This window comes from Anopheles nili, chromosome 3 (genome assembly GCF_943737925.1).
Source record: "Anopheles nili chromosome 3, idAnoNiliSN_F5_01, whole genome shotgun sequence".
NCBI classification, from domain to species: domain Eukaryota; kingdom Metazoa; phylum Arthropoda; class Insecta; order Diptera; family Culicidae; genus Anopheles; species Anopheles nili.
In genome coordinates this window covers 7459393-7478471 of record NC_071292.1, presented here as the reverse complement: position 1 = coordinate 7478471, position 19079 = coordinate 7459393, and the positions used below count along the sequence as shown (strand labels likewise).

At 46.8% G+C, this 19079-nt stretch overlaps 1 protein-coding gene across 3 annotated transcripts in view; it reads right to left on the bottom strand.

Annotated features, from left to right (window-relative positions):
* Positions 1–19079, bottom strand: part of LOC128723404 (neural-cadherin) — a 166718-nt gene that overhangs the window by 50559 nt on the left and 97080 nt on the right. Inside the window, exon 1 of one of the 3 annotated variants that reach the window (XM_053817141.1) lies at positions 13857–13908. The exons of the other annotated variants lie outside the window; for them this stretch is intronic. Within the exon in view, the coding sequence (XP_053673116.1) occupies positions 13857–13908 (52 nt within the window). Of the gene's footprint in view, positions 1–13856; positions 13909–19079 lie in introns of those variants that run through there. 3 annotated transcript variants of the gene reach the window in all.

The following is a 19079-nucleotide window of genomic DNA, read 5'->3' as shown; positions in this document are numbered from 1 at the left end:
TCTTCGGGATATCGGGAGGACGTGACTAATCCACAGCAGACGGTGGAGCGCTAAGCAAACACTCGTTTGCTTGTGAGAAGGAGGAGTGAATGAGCAAAGGCAAAAAAAAAGAATAACAAAAAAACTCCAGCGTCCATGCTTTTCTTCAAAGTCCAACAAGCCGAGCTGCCGATCTCCTAGCGCCCGTCCGTTCCTCGATCCGGTGGACAGGTGAGCAACATCCGCAACGAACGCGTTTCGAATGTGGCCACTGTTGCTGGCAGCTGGCGAGGAGAAATCGAAATTTCCTTCCACATCCTTGGCGCTCGTGTGAATTTATTGAACTGTGAATGTTCGTGCGCGAGCGCGTGTGTGTTCGAAAACATAATCAAAACAGTAAACATGTGTAACACCTGTCCGGGGAACTTTTTCTCACCATGCTATACGTTCGTTTCGCGGTGAAGCACGGTTTTTTTGTTGCGATTATTTTGCACCACAAAACGAAGTTTATTCAATTTTTGAAATGCGTGCCACGGGCAGTAGCACCCCCGGATGAGTCGAAACAGAACACACAACGTCTGTTCGCAGATTTGCGAAGCGTAAATTCTTTCGTTGCAAACCAATGAGCCAGGTCTCGGGAAGCTGAACCAGTTAGGCCATGCAAATTCATCACGGTTTTGTAGCAGCTGTGCTGATTCTGGCACGGTATGTTCGTACGATAAGTGTTTTGTTTTATGATAAAAACCTCATCGGACTGTAGCAATCAAATGAAACCGATCGATTAATGATTCCCGACGAATGGTTTAACCACCAACACGCGCAGTGCTTGGCTTGCAATTGGCAAAATTGAGTTGCAGCAGTCAAGTGTGGTCAAGCGGAGCAGAATTTCATTTGTGAAAAATGAATGCTTCAGCTTGAAAGATACAAACAGTGCCAGTTTGTACACCCTTCAACTGAGGAAGTTGAGCGAGTTTTTTATTTCAAATCACCAAACATCAAACATCATAAAATAGATCTTTGTGGAGGAAAAGAACTGAACCGAGTTCCGTTCGGAGCTCGTTCAAAGCGGTTGCCCTGAAGTTCAAACGAACTTCCCTGCTGGCCGGAACCTTCAAAGCACGGGTGTGAGTGCAGTAATTGAACCCGTGTGGGAATTGACCCGTCGACTGAAACTTTCTCATCGAACACCGGTCAACGAATGTGAGTATTTTTTTTTGTCGTACCTCAAAAACAAAATGTCGCAGGTCGGTTATACTCGATCCCCGCGTTTGAACGCGTTTGATGTTTCAACCTTGGTTATTTCTACTGGACTCTAATAAACCTCTCACACTCCCATTGCTGACCGGAGGGCTGACCAGGACAGCATCGACGGAAGCCTTCTGCGGTGTTTTCGTTGTTTTTGTAGCTGTGGCTTCGATATGCTCGGAATAGTTTTCGCTCGAACGGAAGCTCGCTTTCGCTTCATCGGAAATGCACTTTCCGGAGGTTTGCTGGCGTCGGCTGGGGAACCGTCACCAACGGTGCAGCGGTGACTACGGCAACCACTAAATTGTACTAACTGTGCACATTTCACGGTACACCCGGCAAAAAACCCGGCAGCCGGGCAAATGCCTGAAAGCCGACCCGAGTGGCGTGAAGCAGACGCACGTGAAGAGCACCGTCGGTAGGCATAGTTTGTACACACGTAGCCCAACACAAACAGACCCTAACAGGCACTTTCCGCCCGCGCACAGAACCACGAGGTCATCGATGAAAGCTATCGAGTCATGCGGAGGAAACAAAGTTCCTATCCCGAGCCGTATGCTCGTTCCATCGTGTCCGCACGCTCACCGGCCGGAAACCGATCCCGATGGCCACCGGAAACGGGGACCGGAAATGGGTATGGGTTTCCCCCCAGGGACCGTGACCGAACCGAAGCATATCCGTGGGCTATCCGTGACGTTAGCTGCCGGTGCCTGCATGCGTTCGCATCACTGATTGTGAGTGATTGTTAGCAAATAGCAGTCACCCGTTTGTTTTGAGGTGACACATATCCGCCTTCGGAAACGCAAATCGGAGCGGAACTGCAAACCGATCCGGGTGCTGCTCTCCCGGTTTTCCCGCCGGGCCGTGCTTGTAACGTGCCTGGGAAGGGAAAAAGCGGCTCCGGTGGCACCTTGGCGGAAGCTTGGTTGCTCTAGTTTGCCATGACTGGTGACCACACGAATCGCCCCAGCACCGGATGTGGATGATGGACTGCGGAGTGGTTTCGATGCCACTGGAGGTGAGCGTGATGATGATGATGATGATGGAGAGGAAAATGAGCCCAAGCTGAGGCGTATGTGTGGCGCGTTGAATGGTGAAAAACGATTCACACCATTCGGCCACTACCAGCAGCACGCTGCCAGTCAAACAAAGTTTTTCTTCATCAAAGACTTCATCCATCTCGGCTAGGTTGAGCTCAGTTCGTTGGTGGCCGAACGAACGTTGTCGCATAATTGTGTGGCACTCGAGCGAGAAGCACACACCACCAAACATCGGTTGCCCAAGTTGGGACACGGTGCTAACTAGTTTCAATTTCAAAGGCAAAGGAAAACGCCGTAACACAAACACGCCCAGTTACAGCACCGCACGGAAGGTCGTGAGGAAATGCTTCGAGATCTAATTAAACTTTCCAGCAGTGGTCTCGCGAAGTGTTACGATTTTAATTTGAAGTTCCTTCCAGAAAACGAAAACGAAAACAATGTGAAACGAACGCCTAAACTTTGCGCATGATTGGCTCCCGAATGTGCTCCAACGATGGACCATTACGCTCCATTTTGCGCCGATTTTGCTTGAAAAGCTTGGCGTTATTTTCGGGTATGTGTGCGCAATTTTTCCTTGATATCTAACAGAAGGCGCAGCGCGAATGCTTTATTGCGTCAAAAGCACCAAAGAAAGCAAACCCCACATACTTTCGCGTGAGGGCACGCAAATTAAAGAACGCGCTCCAAGGCCTACTGCGCGTTCTCGAGCACGGTTCGCTAGCGGCTAACGTTGCGTGTTTCGTTTGCTAAATAAAAACCCAGCCTTCGCGGAAGCATCACACGAACACGGGACGCCTTTCAAACTTTTATGATAACGCGTACGCCCGCATATGCCGCACTCGCGTTCGTCCTTGTTTCGTACCAACCGGGCACAACGGGTGCAATGAAACCAGGCGTATCCGGACTGCGGGCTGCTTTCAACGGTGGCCCTTTGCGTCCTTGTCGTCGTTCCACCGAGGTGAAGGCATTTAAAGTATTTCAAAAGCAAAAATCATGCAACCCACCCACGTGTCTCCGGCGGGATCTCGTGGGCTTTTTTTTTGCTGCTCGTTCGGATTAGAACACTTCACGTCGCACGTGCGTGCGTGGGCGTGCGTTGCGCCAAAGGCTTTGACCTTCCAGCGAAACGAATCACTTAATATGTATGGTCTTGCAAATGTGGCCCGCCGAGAGGTACTTGCCGAAAAATTAATTGTTTACAGAAGCGCCGGGAGAAGCAACCGGCTGAAGATGATGGTGAAAGAAAACCGACAGGATCCGATTACATTGTAACGTCCCACCGAGGGAGCGCGTGTCGATGAGATGAGAGCTCAGAAGCCGAGGTCACATGCTCTCGGCGGACACCAGCCAAGATGGAAAGTTGGTACCCAAGTTGGCATTTCGCTTGGAGGGCACCACGTCACGCACATTTCACACGCCTCCACCACACCGGTTGCGCACCAAAGGGCCGCGGTAGGGCAGCATAAATATTTACAATGTGCCAATGGTGGCGCCCTACCACTGATCATCCACCCACGCCACATTTCGCTGGCATAACGAGCGCTTCTCAGGCTGCCAAAAGCAGCCGGTCTGGCAAGAGCTTTGGGCACAGGGTGGGTAGGTCATAAAACTTTAAGCAATCTGCATCGTTAGATGGTCCCCTGGCCGGGAGACGATCAGCCACAGGACACACGCAGCCTTTAGCGTGCGTGAAGCGTCCGGTTTGATGATATGCAAATGATGCGACCCGCTGCGGTGTCATTTGAATTCCGAGCATAAAACGCACTGTGTGACCATAACGATGGAGCCCACGTCGTGCCGGTTTCGGGATGGGACGGGGTCTCGGATGCGGGTTGGGGTCAAAATGCTTTTCCTCCTGCGCCCAATTTACGACAACGTAAGGCGGAAAAATAAAAGATAAATATAAATAAAAGTGTACGGTCCGTCAGGGGCAGAGTGAGTGGTTAGTTATGGGATTCGAAGTGGTTGGCACCGATGGGAGGGGAAGAAAAAGTGGTGGAAAAGAAACCGAACACAACACAAGAATAATAATCGGTACCACCCACACAGTGCGGCCCATAAGAATTGCGATGGATGTGGGGAAGGATTGCGCCGTTTTGGCGTTCAAATGCCAGTGGGTTTTCATTGTCGTTTGCTCCGAAACCGGTCCTTTCCAACCAGCGGTACCTGCTGCGTCGTTTTCTAGCTCACTTTTCGACCGAATCTCGAGAAGTGCGGAGCCACCGAAGCCACATCCGGTGGAAGGTTAACCGAAGCTGTTGTTAGCTGGGATGCTATAAAATTTATAGCTCCACTTCCTTCCCAGCCCATGAAGTGCCACCCACTGGCGCACTTTATCCGTTCCACATTCCCGCTTCCACATCGCCCGACGCCAACGCAGAACGTGAAAGGATGGCGGTTCGCATGTCGGAGCAAAGACCGCACCACACGGGCCCGGAATTACGGCGATAAAGCAGTACACACGGTGCCGCTCTCAAGCCGATCCCGTTCGACCTCGGCATCGGAGTGAAGATGTTCCGCAAGCAAAAGAAAACAAAACACAACATACGATCTCGGGAGACTCTTTTCTGAGTCGTTTTGCTCAACTACGATGGTAGCGGGTGCCATCGCCGTGCGGTGAAAGGAGATTGTAAAATGGCAGCAAAAGCGAACCCAGATTGTGTTTTATGCCGTCGTTACAATCAAAAACATTTGCATAAAACTTAGATGCTCGGGTACGATACAAAAAAAAGCAGCACTACATCGCGGCATCTATGTCACTCGAATTGGGTGGTTAAATAAAACATTTATGGTAAGTTATACACGGGTGTACACGCATGGGAACGCAAAGTGTCTCGGTGCGATGGTATTCTGAGCGACGACACTTGTGGCAGAGTGCATTGTTGAATGTGCTCCGTACTGCTAATACTACATCGCTTGATGCCGGCGGTTCTTTTCTTCACATAATGTATGCGTTGAATGGAATTCAGGTCATTCAAGTGGCCCGCAGGAAAGCTTAGCTTTATTATCGTTGAGTTAAAAAACGCGCAACCGAAGCGCCACTTCCGAAACAATAAAAACACGCGAAAAGTAAGCGCTGCAGGCTTTTCGCGCTTGGGCCAGCTGCGCGCACTATCACCCGGAAGCGAGATGAATAAACATTGGTGAGAATTGGGATAAGTTGCATATTTATGCCTCACAAACGGAACCACTCGCCATCGGTTGCGGAGGATGGCTTTCCTTATCACCGCGTGGAAATAGAAAACTCCACCCGGTGAGGACTGCCAGCATAAGCAGAACGCAGGCACACAGGCCATTCGCTTGCAAATTACCTTCAATAAATATCGCCACCACCGTTGGTTAGTTTCCAGGCGTGCCAGGAAAAATTAAGGAAAAAACCGTCCCCAATTCCGATTCATTTCACCGCACCGGAAATCCTACACCGTTGCAGACACGGCGCAAAGGGACCGCGTTCGTAGTAGGCGGTGAAGAAATAACAAAAAAATGGAGACTTTTAGCAGGCTGGCTAGCGGCACTACACAACGGGTGCAGTGTGCAGAATCAATAACATCAAACAGCCACAATGGGTGCCACAATGTTTGCCAAACCGACCCGGTCGGTTGTGCAGGAGCGGCAGCAACCGGCAACACATAATCCGGTGCCATAAATTGTACCGCAAACAGACACACGCGGCCAAAAGCGCACCAGCACCGCGTGGCCACAGAACTGCAGCGTGGAAAATGCCACACGCTGGGTTGTTGGGTGTGCGGGAAACGGTGCGACAATTCGGCGGATGAAAAATGGACGTTTCCCTCGATATTGAATTGGTCTCGCGGTCGGTGTGGAAAGGAAACGAATCGAGCGAACGCTTGGGTGCTCTTTCGAGCTGTTTGGTGAGCACGCGAGCATTGCTTTAACGCGGCCGTGGCTTTCTTTTGGCGCCTTGAGGTTCGAACAGAAGACCGAGGAAAATTGTAGCAACAAAAAATACACACCATCCCGTTTCGGTTTCACACAGTTTATACACGCCAACTACTTCATCGAGGTGCGCCGCCTAACGAAAACGCTCGGCTTTGGCAAGGACAAAATACGGGAGGCTTTTTTTGTACCGCATCAGCTTGCTTCTCCTAAGCTTGCTCACTGCACGTTTCTTTGCGGATTGAAGCCCGCGAACGGGTGCCACCGCCATCAATACCGCTAACGATAATTTATTACCTTTCATGTGGCGCGATTTTGCAAGCAAATTTCATCCCCCACACGGTCGGTGAGGATCGACGCGAGGAAGTTTATATTTATGCCTCCGTTTCTGTTACTTTTTCTATTTTTCTCCCAGTGAAGGCTTCCTTCTCATGACCGTGGCATACACTTGTCTGGCCTCCGTTACCGAAGGTATCTGTTTTATTTATTCACTTGTCTCACCGATTCCGGCCACCTTCTTGTTGCTTGCAGGGATAATTTATTGCCGGGTCTGTGTGATGCTGGCAGGAACAGATTACGGCTTCCACGTGAGGCGCGTTCGGGGATGAAATCCGAATCCCGTCACTCTCGGCCTGGTAGGAGCCTAGAAGCACCAATATGCTTGGGCTGGGTCGTGGTGCAGTTACACTGCCACACGAAAAGTTCGCCGAGAGGAAAACTAAAATTGACCGGACAAACTTTTCCCCACAGCGGATGGATAAAATATTCATCACCGTGTGTTGTTGGAGGAGGGCACAAAACAAGGCGATAAAAAAGAGGTGCCAACCCGGAAACCGTAACGATGACCGTCCAACCATTGATTCCATTAGTGTCATATCTCGCACGGAGTGTTAATTTTGTGTAACCAAAGCGGACAGAGTCCCAGGTCGGACGGGGAATGATGAGTGACCGGGAATATCTTTAATCGCATACTCACGAACGAAGCATCCATTCCGTAAAAGACACACGGTAAATTCCGGGATCCAGCAGCGTAGGACGACGTATTCGGACCCAAACAAGTCCCGAAAACCGCAATCGACATGCAACACACCGGAACGGATGCCCATGGCCCGTGGCAGAGGCTTAGCAGGAAGTTTTAGCCGAAAATTTATGACAAACCATTAAACCGATCGACTACCCACTTAACGTTTTGCTAAAGCGCTCCAAGCCCTGCAAAACGACCTGGAGCTAGGCCAGCGTTGAAAATGTAGCCGAGATTTAGTGCACCTTCCACGCGCGCGCGCGATCGCACCTTTCCCTGTGCGCGGTCTGCCAGGATAAACAGAGGCTCACAGGGACCTTTTTTGTAAGGGTTTCGCTTTCTTGCAGCCTTAGTACGGCTCCTATCGTGCCTTGGCATCGCATTCGAAATCGCTCAAAACGTCCGAAAAGCCCGCATCCTCAGCCACGCTGGAGCTGATAGTTGCTGGAAGTTGGACAAGTTGGACTTGCTAATGGAAATGTAAATTGGTCGAGAATTGAAACCTATGGAAGCAGCATATTAATTTGCGGCAATTTATCGTTATCGAGCTCGGATGGTTGGTCCGGCTCGGGCGCGGTTTACGGTCGGTCCAGCAGAATCGGAGTTTGAATGCCCAATTCGTCCCGAGGAAGTTGGTCTTTACGTGGTCCGACTATCGATGCGGTAATGCGTCAGGTCCTGTGCTCAACGGGTCAACTCCACCAGGAGTGGAGCCATGTGGGAAATGGAAGGATTAAGGCTTTCGGGAAGGGATTATTTAAAGCGCCCCACACTATCCAGATTGTAGTAGTCTGCGTCATGGACGCTCAAGTTAGCAGCTACCTTTCGGTAGCGAACGTGCACTGTTACGATGCTAGCCTGGGGGTCAGTTACCAGGTAAAATGAGGCATTATTTTTAGGGTCAATAAGGTTACGAAAGACATTCAATTTATATTTCGTGTTTTGTTTTTCTTTTACGCTAGGAAGCGTGGCTCCAATCACGAAGTTGTTTTCAGTGAAGGCTCCACAACTCTGCTAAAAGCGTAGAAGAGCGCTCTTAACAAAACTAGTGATTTGCCTCATTGTAATATACTTTCAATTTTTCGTTGTCTGAGGTTTGACAGTAAGAAAACTCTTGAAAACATTTCCGCGATGTGAGCTCTAAAGCGCACTAAAGCCAAGGACAATTATTTTCTTTGTTGAACAGAGCGTCGACGCTCGCAACGAACATCAACCGGAGCATACTTTGTGCGAATTCCATCGAGAATACTCGAAGTAATTTCGTTCATACCGTCACCGGTAAAGGTAGAATATTCAATTAGTCTCATCTCGAGCCATGTTGCAAACGAACAAGAAGGAGCATCTTCTGCTTGCTGCAAGCTGCACGATCCATGAAAGCTAACTAAAACGGAACCGACTATTGTAACGAGACGCGATTCTTGAATTCCAAATTGGCACTGTCGTAGTGAAGTCTGTGTGCTAGTGAGGTTTACTCTGGCAGCCCGTTCGAAATTCGCGAGCTTCAGCGCCAAAAATGTGTACACAATCCACCAGCCGAATTCCCAATCAAAACTGCGCTCAAGTTGGAAGGGCAAATTGAATTGTGCAATCAGTATTGAATGTCACGAATAATAGGCGTAAGTTCTTGTCCGTTGGACAGCAAGTCGCGCTCACGACCAAAAACTGCTTTCTGCTTTCTAGCGAACCGATGCAACTGCACCACGTGTTTCGGATTCTGTCCACTATAGCTTCAACATGTTCATTGCGAATGCAAGGCTCGCTCGTCGAGATAGTGTCCAGATCCAACGCTAAGATCGCGCAAACGTTCGATTGCCATGCTCAATATTGCCCGGTTCATGTTTCCAATTTTCCACCCCCACCAATGTTCGCCTCGCTTGGAAAAGGTTTTCCGAATTCCAGGTTGAAAAAGGTCAACTCGCAACCCGTTGGAACAATATACACCTAATCGAAGGTGAGCTCGGCGGACGCGCGTACAAAACGGTCGCTGCTGGCTCAGCGTGTTCTTCGGGTAGGTGAGAGTTCTGGGTGCTTTGCTTTTTAATGAAATTTCACATTCGTACGATGATAAATCACGATCCAAAACGTGACTTATTAGCTGCCTCGAGCGCACGAACGACATTAAACGATTCGGTGTTTGGCAGTGGGACTGGGAAAACTCTTGCTCGGAAAATAAATCGATGCTATCGTTCTTCGATCTCGCCTAATGATATCGGGTGTAGAAACCTGCGTGGCAACTAGTGGCTCTCGGCTGAGAAACATTCATGGCACTGGCCCAGAGCCTAGGAGAAACGCTCGAGGAAATTCTTCAAAATTTCCAACGGCCGGCTTCGAGGCGAGATACTTTTTTGCTGCTCCCCGGGGCTTGACAGCGATGCCAGTATCCGTCGATTTCAGCACGCGTTTCTTCCGGTCGATTGGCTGTGACATGAAATATTGTCGACTCGCCGTTGCGTCCTTCGCTCGTCGTACTGACTTGCCGTCTACCATTGGTGTGCCAGAACTGGTGTTGAAAGCTTGACGCAGAGACGGATGCTGTGGCCGACTTCAAGCGCGATACAATGTTTGCTTGCAGGCTGAAAATGAGTGACAGCAAAGTCAACCGGTTGCCAAAATAGGGCTCTGATTGACGTGAGCACCGTGGGGCGGAAATGTTGTTTGAGGTTTCACCCTTGCGTTTCGTGTCAAAGCGACGTTTCAGAAACTCATTCAGTAGCTTTGATTTCTGCCACTTCATAAAAACCTACAGCACAAACAAGGATAAGCACCATGTACACAGGCCCGTAAAGTGTTTCGGCAACAGCTTGTGTGATAAAATCTACCACCTAGTACGTAGATTAAATGTACAACTCTCGGCAATTTTCAAAGAAAAAACTCGTGCAAAAGAAGCGTTACATATTCATGGCGAAATAATTTGGCATAATCACCAGCTTGATGGAGGTCCCGGAAGTAATTTGCAGTGATATGCTTGTTCATTCTTCTCGCTCGTTTCAGATGTATCCGGGGGTGAATGGAATGCACGTACACCGAACCGGAAACTTTTCTCACTAATTTCATTTGTCAGGAGGCCCAGAAACGAGACTCATTGATTAATTTCCCTACCAGGGGTATTCGAAAAGGGATGTAAGGCGTGGCTTTCAGCTTTCTCAGCACATGTTGCGCTGCGGTAACGGACGCTTTGGCGTCGTAAAATTTCAACAACATCAACACTTAGCCCATATCATCTGAGAGAGGCAATTTTCTTCTTCTTCTTCTTCTTTCAACAGTAATTCAATCGGCGTTGAAAGAACCCGCCCGACGAGTGTTGGCAGATAAATGCCAAAGTTTTGGCCCTTCTCGCCACTCCGCAACCGGTACCGATTTGTGATCCTTCTCAAGCGAGACCACACAAAAAGGCTGCACGGTTGTTAATACGAGTTTAGCATATTTCAACCGGCAACAGAAGTAGCCGCCGTGCGTCATCTCCTAATTTACGGTCTCTTACACGAGCGACCACGATAAGAGCAGCTTCTATGGTGGTGGCCAGCGGTGACTGGAATCTCGGTCGGTTGGGCAAGTGGCGAGCAGAATAAGCGTATGCTTCCGACCCAGTACAGCGTCGGGCGGAAATTGAGTGTGAAAAGTTTTACAATTTGTTCCCGCAGCAAGTGCTACCGCACGACATCCGGAGGCACCAGCGCTCAACCGATGGGCCACCCCGAAACTTCATATCAATCTCCGTTCCCGGTTCGGGGGGAGATTCCGCGAACGGATGGACTTCTGGTAGCACGGTACCATGAAGAATCCATCTGATAAAACTACTTCCGATGCCGCGTACGACAACCGGAAGTAGCTACCAGCGAACGCAGTTGCCAAGTGGCGTGGGTGAAAATATGGCCAATAAGTGATACTCGCCTTGCGTGCGAAAGTTTTTCGTCGCAACTAGTGGAAGATGGCGCACTGGAGAGTGTCAAATATGGGACCTGAACACAAACTCAGACGGACACGGCGGAAACGGCGAATCGGGTTAGATTGGACGGGGTCTAGGAAGTGCGAATGGTGAAAAGTTTCTCAAGCTCGCAGGACACGCTCGCTCGAGGGTAAAATTTTTCACCCGGCTTATGCTCCACAGTCCAAGAGCCGAGCAATGCAAAGTATGTTGCCCGGGTTTGAGAACGACTGCGGGAGCGAAGCCTAGGCAGGAATGGTGCTAGGAATGCGAAAGGCACTTGAGTCTAACCAAATTCACACGGTCGTTTTTTTGCTGCGGTGAGCAAGGCGGTTGCTGAAAAGTTCCCCAACGAAGGAGTTTATCTGTTCTGGTTCTTTTTTGTCTCTATTTTTGTTGATTGTAAAACTTTGCAACATGGTACGCTGGTATTCTTTGCTCACTTCCCGTGGGTGAAAAAGTCTTTTCCGATTTGCAAAGGATTAATAACCATCGATAACTGAAAAAGGCGAAATGTTTCGCTTAGGAAAAGAAATAACCCACCAAGTTCATATTTTATTGCTTGCTTTCTGATGCTTCAGCCACCCGTGAGGATTTTTCTCTTATCTGTTAGAGCACCGAAAAATTTCTTACGCCGCATGACACATAGCTGGATAAATTGAATGGTTCACGGTTAGCTTTTACAGGCATATAATAATATTCCTACCAATCCGTTCCCCGTAACAAATAAAGCCCGCGGCAATGGTGCTATAAGATAGGCGAAAGGATGATGCAGCATAAAAGCCGCTAAAAACTTTGCTTCAAATTCGGTGAACGCATGTCCGTGCTTCCATCGTACCTTTCGTGGGAAATGCGAGGATTTTCCACCGATTTAGCGCACAGCTTTCTCGGTTAAGCAGACAAAAACAAACCCATTACACACAGAACACCGAGCATTGGGGCCCAAATTGCGTGTAATCGGGCTAATTCAATCGAATACAATCGCCTCCAGAAATGAGCACCCGACAAAGAAGACGCTAGGGAATGAAAACTAGCAAACATGAACTTCTACCGGTGGCACTCGGGGACGCTTTCTGAAGAAGCACTCGAGCCGTAGTTTAGTGTCGAGCTATGAAATAACGTTAAACACCATCCTGCAACGGTATTATAGCGCGGAAGATAAGCAATGGGTACGATTTTCTCGTCGCTATTCTTCCGATAACATTGTTAGCGTTCCTAGCGATCGCTCGAGCGGCGTCCATTCTCAGAACCGTCCGACATGTTCACCAGCACCGCAATTCACCCGACCAGCCCCGTGAAAGTTTCAAAGAAGTTTCGAAGGGATATTATTGAAACGGATAAAACCACATTCACCCAGTAAAAAGTGCCAACGTTGAACAAGACCCGATGGTTTTTATTTCGCAAGCGCCAGTATAAACAAAAGCTTACTTTAAAATCCTTACAGAGCAGCTAAAAGCAAGGCAACGTAGGACAGCCATTTTGCAATGGCGTTGCGAGTCAACTGCAAGTCCAAAAATCGGGACAATAGCGAATAATAATCCACTTTTAATCGGACTAACAAACAAGGAGCGCAAAATTTGCAATGACTCGATTAAAGCACTATAATAGAAACGATCTTTTTCAGTTTCTTGCACCAAGGAACAAGCCAATCCACCACACTGGTGATGGAAAGGGAGATTATCGTTGGCTTGCTATAACGTTGGGAATAAAATATGAGAAATGATGCCTTGTGAGCATGGACCAATTTTACTGTTTTAAAATTGGAGGCGAAAAATTGGCAGATTTGCATAATCCTACCCAATTGAATGCACTCAACGTAGCGTTAGAAAGAATGGAAGAAAACTCAGGCACATGTGCCCGTGCGTCAGGTTTTATGAGAAGATTTCCACACACAGATGCGAGCCAACGCAGCATAGCAAGCATTATTTCCGCAAACCGCATCATGAAGTATTCGATTTAGCCACGATGATCGTGGCAGAAAATGTGGGACTCGAGCTGAAATGTCCTCCCCAGTTTTATGAGAAATGTAATGTGCAGTTCCTTCCAACTGCAAAAGCTACTTATCCAAGCTAAGCGTATCCATTGGTTGAGGTAGGTTTTGTGCAGTAACACCTCGTGCCCACTCGATCCACACGATGGAGGCGCCTGGTTGCATCGTACCGATGGAGGCGCCTGGTCACCCGTTGCATAGTTCGTCAAGGGAAAGTTCCAACCAGACAAAACTGCCGGTTAATCATCGTCATGGAATCAGCTTTCGAAACTCGCTTGGTCGGCATCCAACAGTTTCATCGGAGCACGTAACGGGCGACATTGTTCGCCCGTTTCATGGTGTGGTCTTTCCCGGTAAAATCAGCGCTGTCCACAACTGGTTTCCAACCGAGCACACCAAACGGCGGGAAAACCTGAATGGTACATGCTGGTCGGTACCAACCGACAGAGAGAACACAATACGCCGTGTTTTCCATTTGCAATGCAAATGTTATGATAATTGTCCTGTCGTCATGGCTGTCAACGTAAGAGTTTGAGCGTTAGCGGATCGCGAAGCGATCTTGCCATAATGCGCTTCTGGGCGGTGAACTCGGGGAAAGTTTCAACGAAGTTCATTGTGAAGCCGCCAGGTCAAAGTTGGAAGAGCAGCAATCACAAAATCGTGGAGATGGGCAAAGAGAATGGCAGCGAAAAAATAACTTTAAACAACAGTCGAGCAACTGCGCCTCGTAAAGAAACACTGAAGGTGAGCCAACTTTACCTAGATACGTGCTGTTCGTGAGGACCCAGAATATCTTGAGTGGGTCTACCATCACTTCCAGCGGAGGGATTCGATGCCGCAGGAAGGGCAATAGTATCGCTGCGAGAATCACTAGTCACCAACAGGCGCCGTACTCCACTCGCAGCAGAACGTCTGCCGCTGACAGGGACAAACGTGCAGTTAAACGAAGCGGATGCTGCCGATGGAATCCTTCGATCAAGTAGGCACTCTTAGGTCCCACTACCTGTGCTGGCAGGAGAAAACACAAACGGCTTTCGAGGCACTCCCGTACGACGGTGGCAAATATCGACGGCAGTACCGCGTAGATGAAAATAACCGGAAACAGATACGTGGCAGCACTTTTCATCGCAACGGATGCCTCACTGTTAACCACCGGAAAACGCTCTTACTCCTCTCGATCACTAGGGGCACATATGTAATCAAAACGACATCGAGCTAACACTAGCACATATGAAGCACAACCGCTGCACACTAATCTGCCCATAATTTACGTGAAACAAAAACCACATCCATCTTCGCCTAATCTCACAGTGCACCGAAAATTCACCCCCACCCACGCGAGTTAATTTAATCACCCAACCACGCACAACATACAACAAATCCGGGCATCAATCCCTATAAGCATTAAATATTCACCAAATCGCGCGTCACCGCGGGCACAACAAGGAACGAAACGGTTCCAGTACGAGCTTTCGCCCGCTTTGTAAACATTTGCCGTAGAATTTCAGTCCGCACCACCGAATACGCGCGCATGTTCCAAACAACTGACGAACAGGAGTCTCCCAAATGCCGGGTGCAGCTTCCACCTCGAGCAACTCACCAATACACACACACACACACACACACGTAGATTGAGTGCTGAGTTTCCTCGGTGGAACGTAGCAATCGTGAAAAAGCTCTCACGATTGTGGGTCATTGGGTCGGCTCGGAAAATGCCCCGTTCACCGAAGGGTTGAACGAGAATCAAAACAATGGACACTCATTTGGTTTCTCAGTAGAGTTTGCTGGAGTACGAATACGAGCCCGAAAGTTCACGGCCACGATAGTCGCTGAGTGGTGGTAGTTCATGAAGAGGATAGCTCGCAACGCCCTCTCCCGCACGTTCTTTGACACCCGGTGAAAGAGGCTAGCTCAGGCTCTCTTTCATGCTGACGGTAATTAAATTGTCAGCCAGGATTTCCCAGCTGAGAAGGCTGAAGTAGGCTCAGCGAGTCGGGAAGGTCTAGGCATTCGCCAACCTTTTTGTTTTATGCCTGCCCGTTTGCGGTATGCATTCACTTTCATTTTACAGGCCACTTGGAGAAAACTGTGGTCTCTGTTTTCGTGTCGGCCGTATTTATTTGTCGCACGTTAGTTTTGCGAATATTGCTTGCAATCCACCGGACCTTCTTTTGCACAGCGGTTCGCTTTGCGTCAGGAGTATTACAACGTTGCTGCACCTTTAGAAAGGTTCTTTAATCAGCAGAGAAAACTTTTCGCAACAGCGTGGTCATTGTTCCAGTTTCTTCGTCCTTGTATACAAGAAATGGCTTAATGCACGCCTGTATAAAGTAGTTCAAGCCCCGGGATAAGCGTTGTCAATGCTGGAGTAGATGTGTTTTCATTTCAATTAAAACTTTTTCAATTTTTATCCTTCCTCAAGAAATGTAGGCTTTTATTTTATATTAAAGTCTCGGTTTTTGGTTTGCGATGGATATGTTTTTAAAGTAAAGTATTCACATTGCCGTTGAGTAAACTGTTTCAGTTGACAAAATGTTTCAATTATATATTACCTACTCACGCTTTAATCTTGAAGAAAAAGAAAGCAACTCTTCCCTAAAGTTTTGTCAGCCAGTTGTTAATATATTATTTTCAAGTCTCAAATGAAGAATATCAGGTAATTACCAAGGATAAGAACATGCGAACGAGATGTGAGTTCTTCCTATCAACCGGTACAGTGTAACAGGTAGCAGGATGCACGTTTTTACATCGGTTTCGATCGTGATTTCTTCGTACGAATGGTAGCATGAATGGAATCACACATGCACTTATTCGCCCGTCATCGTGTCTGACCGGGGCGTCTGCTAATAAACTTTGCCATTGCCCTCGATGGGACGGGCGAACGAGCGCAAGCTCGGGAACGGTTCTCGGTGTGTGGCATTCAAGACAGCAAAGAAATCGTTAGCTTCTCGTGCCGTTTCTTCAATGCAACGTTCATCCCACCGTGCGATGCACAAGACAGCTTCATCCACAGAAGCACAGGTTGCTCCTGTTAGCCATGCGGGTGGAAGGAACCGTTTCGAATCTTTCGTCTGCAGGATATGTCAATTTATCGAATTGTGTGGTAAAGATAATCGTTGTCAGTGAAGGTGAAGACAAACCGATGGTTAGAAAGTCCTAAGAAGGAGGCATTGAACAAGCGGAGCCGTTCAAGCGGCAACAGCAGAACCAGCAAATGCAATCCAATTTTGATCATTGTGTCTGAGTAGTAAATTGAAATCCGAATCCAAATCCGTCCTTTCGTCTGGCCAGGTGGTGAACTCGAAAGCTTCAAACGCTGCTCCTATAGTTAAGCAGATAATCCAAGCGGGAGCCGAAAAGTTACTGAGCAAGAAACGAGGCAACGTGCAGACAATGAATTACTGTACCTGTCGTCCGAGAAGGAAATTGAAAAGTAACAATTTCAATAATCCTTGCATTACACTCATCCGCGTCATAATATGAAGCCTCACCCTCGCGAAGACATCAAAATTGGGTACAATTACGAAAACGGCTTTCAACTTGCGGGAAAAGACTCTTGCAAGAAGCACAAGCAGCTAGAGGTCATGGTTTGTTGTATTAATTCGAGGCAAAATCTAAGAAAAAACATCACCATTGCGGACCCTCAGATTCGTTTATAAAGAACGTAGAGTATGAACGAAAATTAATTTCACTAACTTTGCTCTGCTGATGATTCTCTATTTACCCTTTTGCTTATTCAAACACTATTCAGGAGTATCAACACTCATTTAGATGTCGGATAAAAACAGAAACAAGCATGCATACTAGCTTACCAACGAATAACCAACCATTTAAGCAAACAAACACAAGTTCACTTTTGCTTCCGTTCATTCGTTTACCAAGCATCTGTGCTGGAGCGTTCATCGTGGAATGTCCTCGGCACAAGGAACAACTTTTCACGAGCACTTGGTTTTAATTTGCTTAATGATAATTAACTCCTTCTGTGCACATTATTCTCTTCTTACCTTCTCGCACGCGCTTCTTTAAGTTTTCTTGTCTTATTCGTGCCTCGTTATTCCATCTCAAGATGTAACGATTCCGTACTATCACCGTGAGCGAATCCGGATTTATAAATAAAAATAACCCTCACACTGACTCTCTCGTTCAAGCAAATAATTTCTTAACAACGATCAACGCTGGAACGCAATCAACCAGTTCCACGTCAGAAGCTCTACTGTGAAGAAAATTCCGTTTGGTTGATGCTCTGTGTATACAATGTGGCTAGTATTATTTTTCGCGTCTCATATTGAATCATGCTTTTGCAATCATCAAAAAAGGAAACAATGTTCAGCACCATCAATAACTTTTTCGTATGAACAATGGATTTTGTCGGTCAATGTTCAATTACAGATCCATTCCGTAAATTTTAGAACTATGTACCAAGAAGTAGTTTTTCAATTTCCGAAAATTTCCACATCGCACTCAATAAATAAAATGTTGAGTGACTATATATCTTATGTATGTAAATTAACTGGCCATATCTATGGAATGTAACGCAAATTTCAACGGCCTCATGAGCGAGTAATCAAACCATAACCCTAGATATTTAGTAGCTGGAGACCAAGAGTGTATAATGTCCTACAAAGTGCTTGAGAAAAATGCCGACAGATGAAGGATCGCTTTATAACTTATAGTGGATATATGTGTTAACAATATTGAACTGCTATAAAAGCTAAAATATATCAGCAGATTTTCGTCCTTCTAGTATTTTTGTTGGTACTAAAATCAGTACAAAGAAGAATTTTCCTTTTCTATAAAAGAAATCGGCATACTAATATCATGTAGCAGCTATAAAAGTACTTTGAATCAGGTAGCGTTTATAGCATTCCATTTTCCAAGGATAAATTATGGTATACTGCTTCTGTTTTCACTGGAAAACGTTGCTATAAATTCGCCTGTAGATAGTTTTAGAATAGATAGAAGCTTTCCAAAGAAGAGCTTTAGAATTTTCAGAGCGAATTGTAGCATATGAAATCCCAAAAATATCCCCCCAGCAAGGTTTATGTTTTAAATTTCAATACATACAGAACAAGATGCGTTGGCATACGGAAATGAAAATAATTTGCATGTATCCAGTTACCTGTAATGAGAAAGAAGTGTATTTCAGTTACAGTGTGAAATTGATTCGTATACATAAAAGCAATAAACAACATGTAATCTACAATTATATATTCATCAATGCATTAAACCATTGCAATGGTAACTTAATTCACTGGAATTGAATTTCAAAGCATTTAATCAATTGACTTAAGCTTCCGCATTTTAAAAAAGGTGGTATAAACATAATATTTTCCTATGAATAAAATATCACATAAAATCATATGCAAAGGCAGCGCACAGCTTCATTTAGCTAAGGCAATCAAATATGGCTCTTTTAGCATGCATCTGTCTACTTTATCACTGTGTTCCGTTTCGTAGAACACAACCAACTGGTACTAATTTACACCCTAAATTGATCATTTTATCTTAGAAGTAATGAACATCTTTTTGGTATGTGGCTTTTTAGTTCCTAAAACCACAGACCATAAGCAAAGCAATATTAACTTATGCAGTTTGTCCGGAGGAAAAGCAACTCGTTAACGATGCAAAAGAGAAAATCTACCTTTTTGCAATTGTGAATGAAATGTGTAATCCTAGACACGTTACTATGAAAGGCAAGTTGAACTATTTGGGCCTCACATTGTTTCAGTAAATTTACCCCACTAACTTTGTTGTGCATCAAATATTGTTGTGGTACTATTCGAACACTCGGGGATAAACTTGTACAAATTATTAGTGTGTCAGGGCGAGCTCTTCGCTGGTCTGTCTCACCGCAAGCGGATATCGGTGTGACCATCTCTCATGCATTGATAAACTGTGCGGGCTCGAGTCATCTCACACAACTCCTTTATCTATTTGCTAACGATTGCAATGCCCAAAACAACAGCATTGACTACATACCGT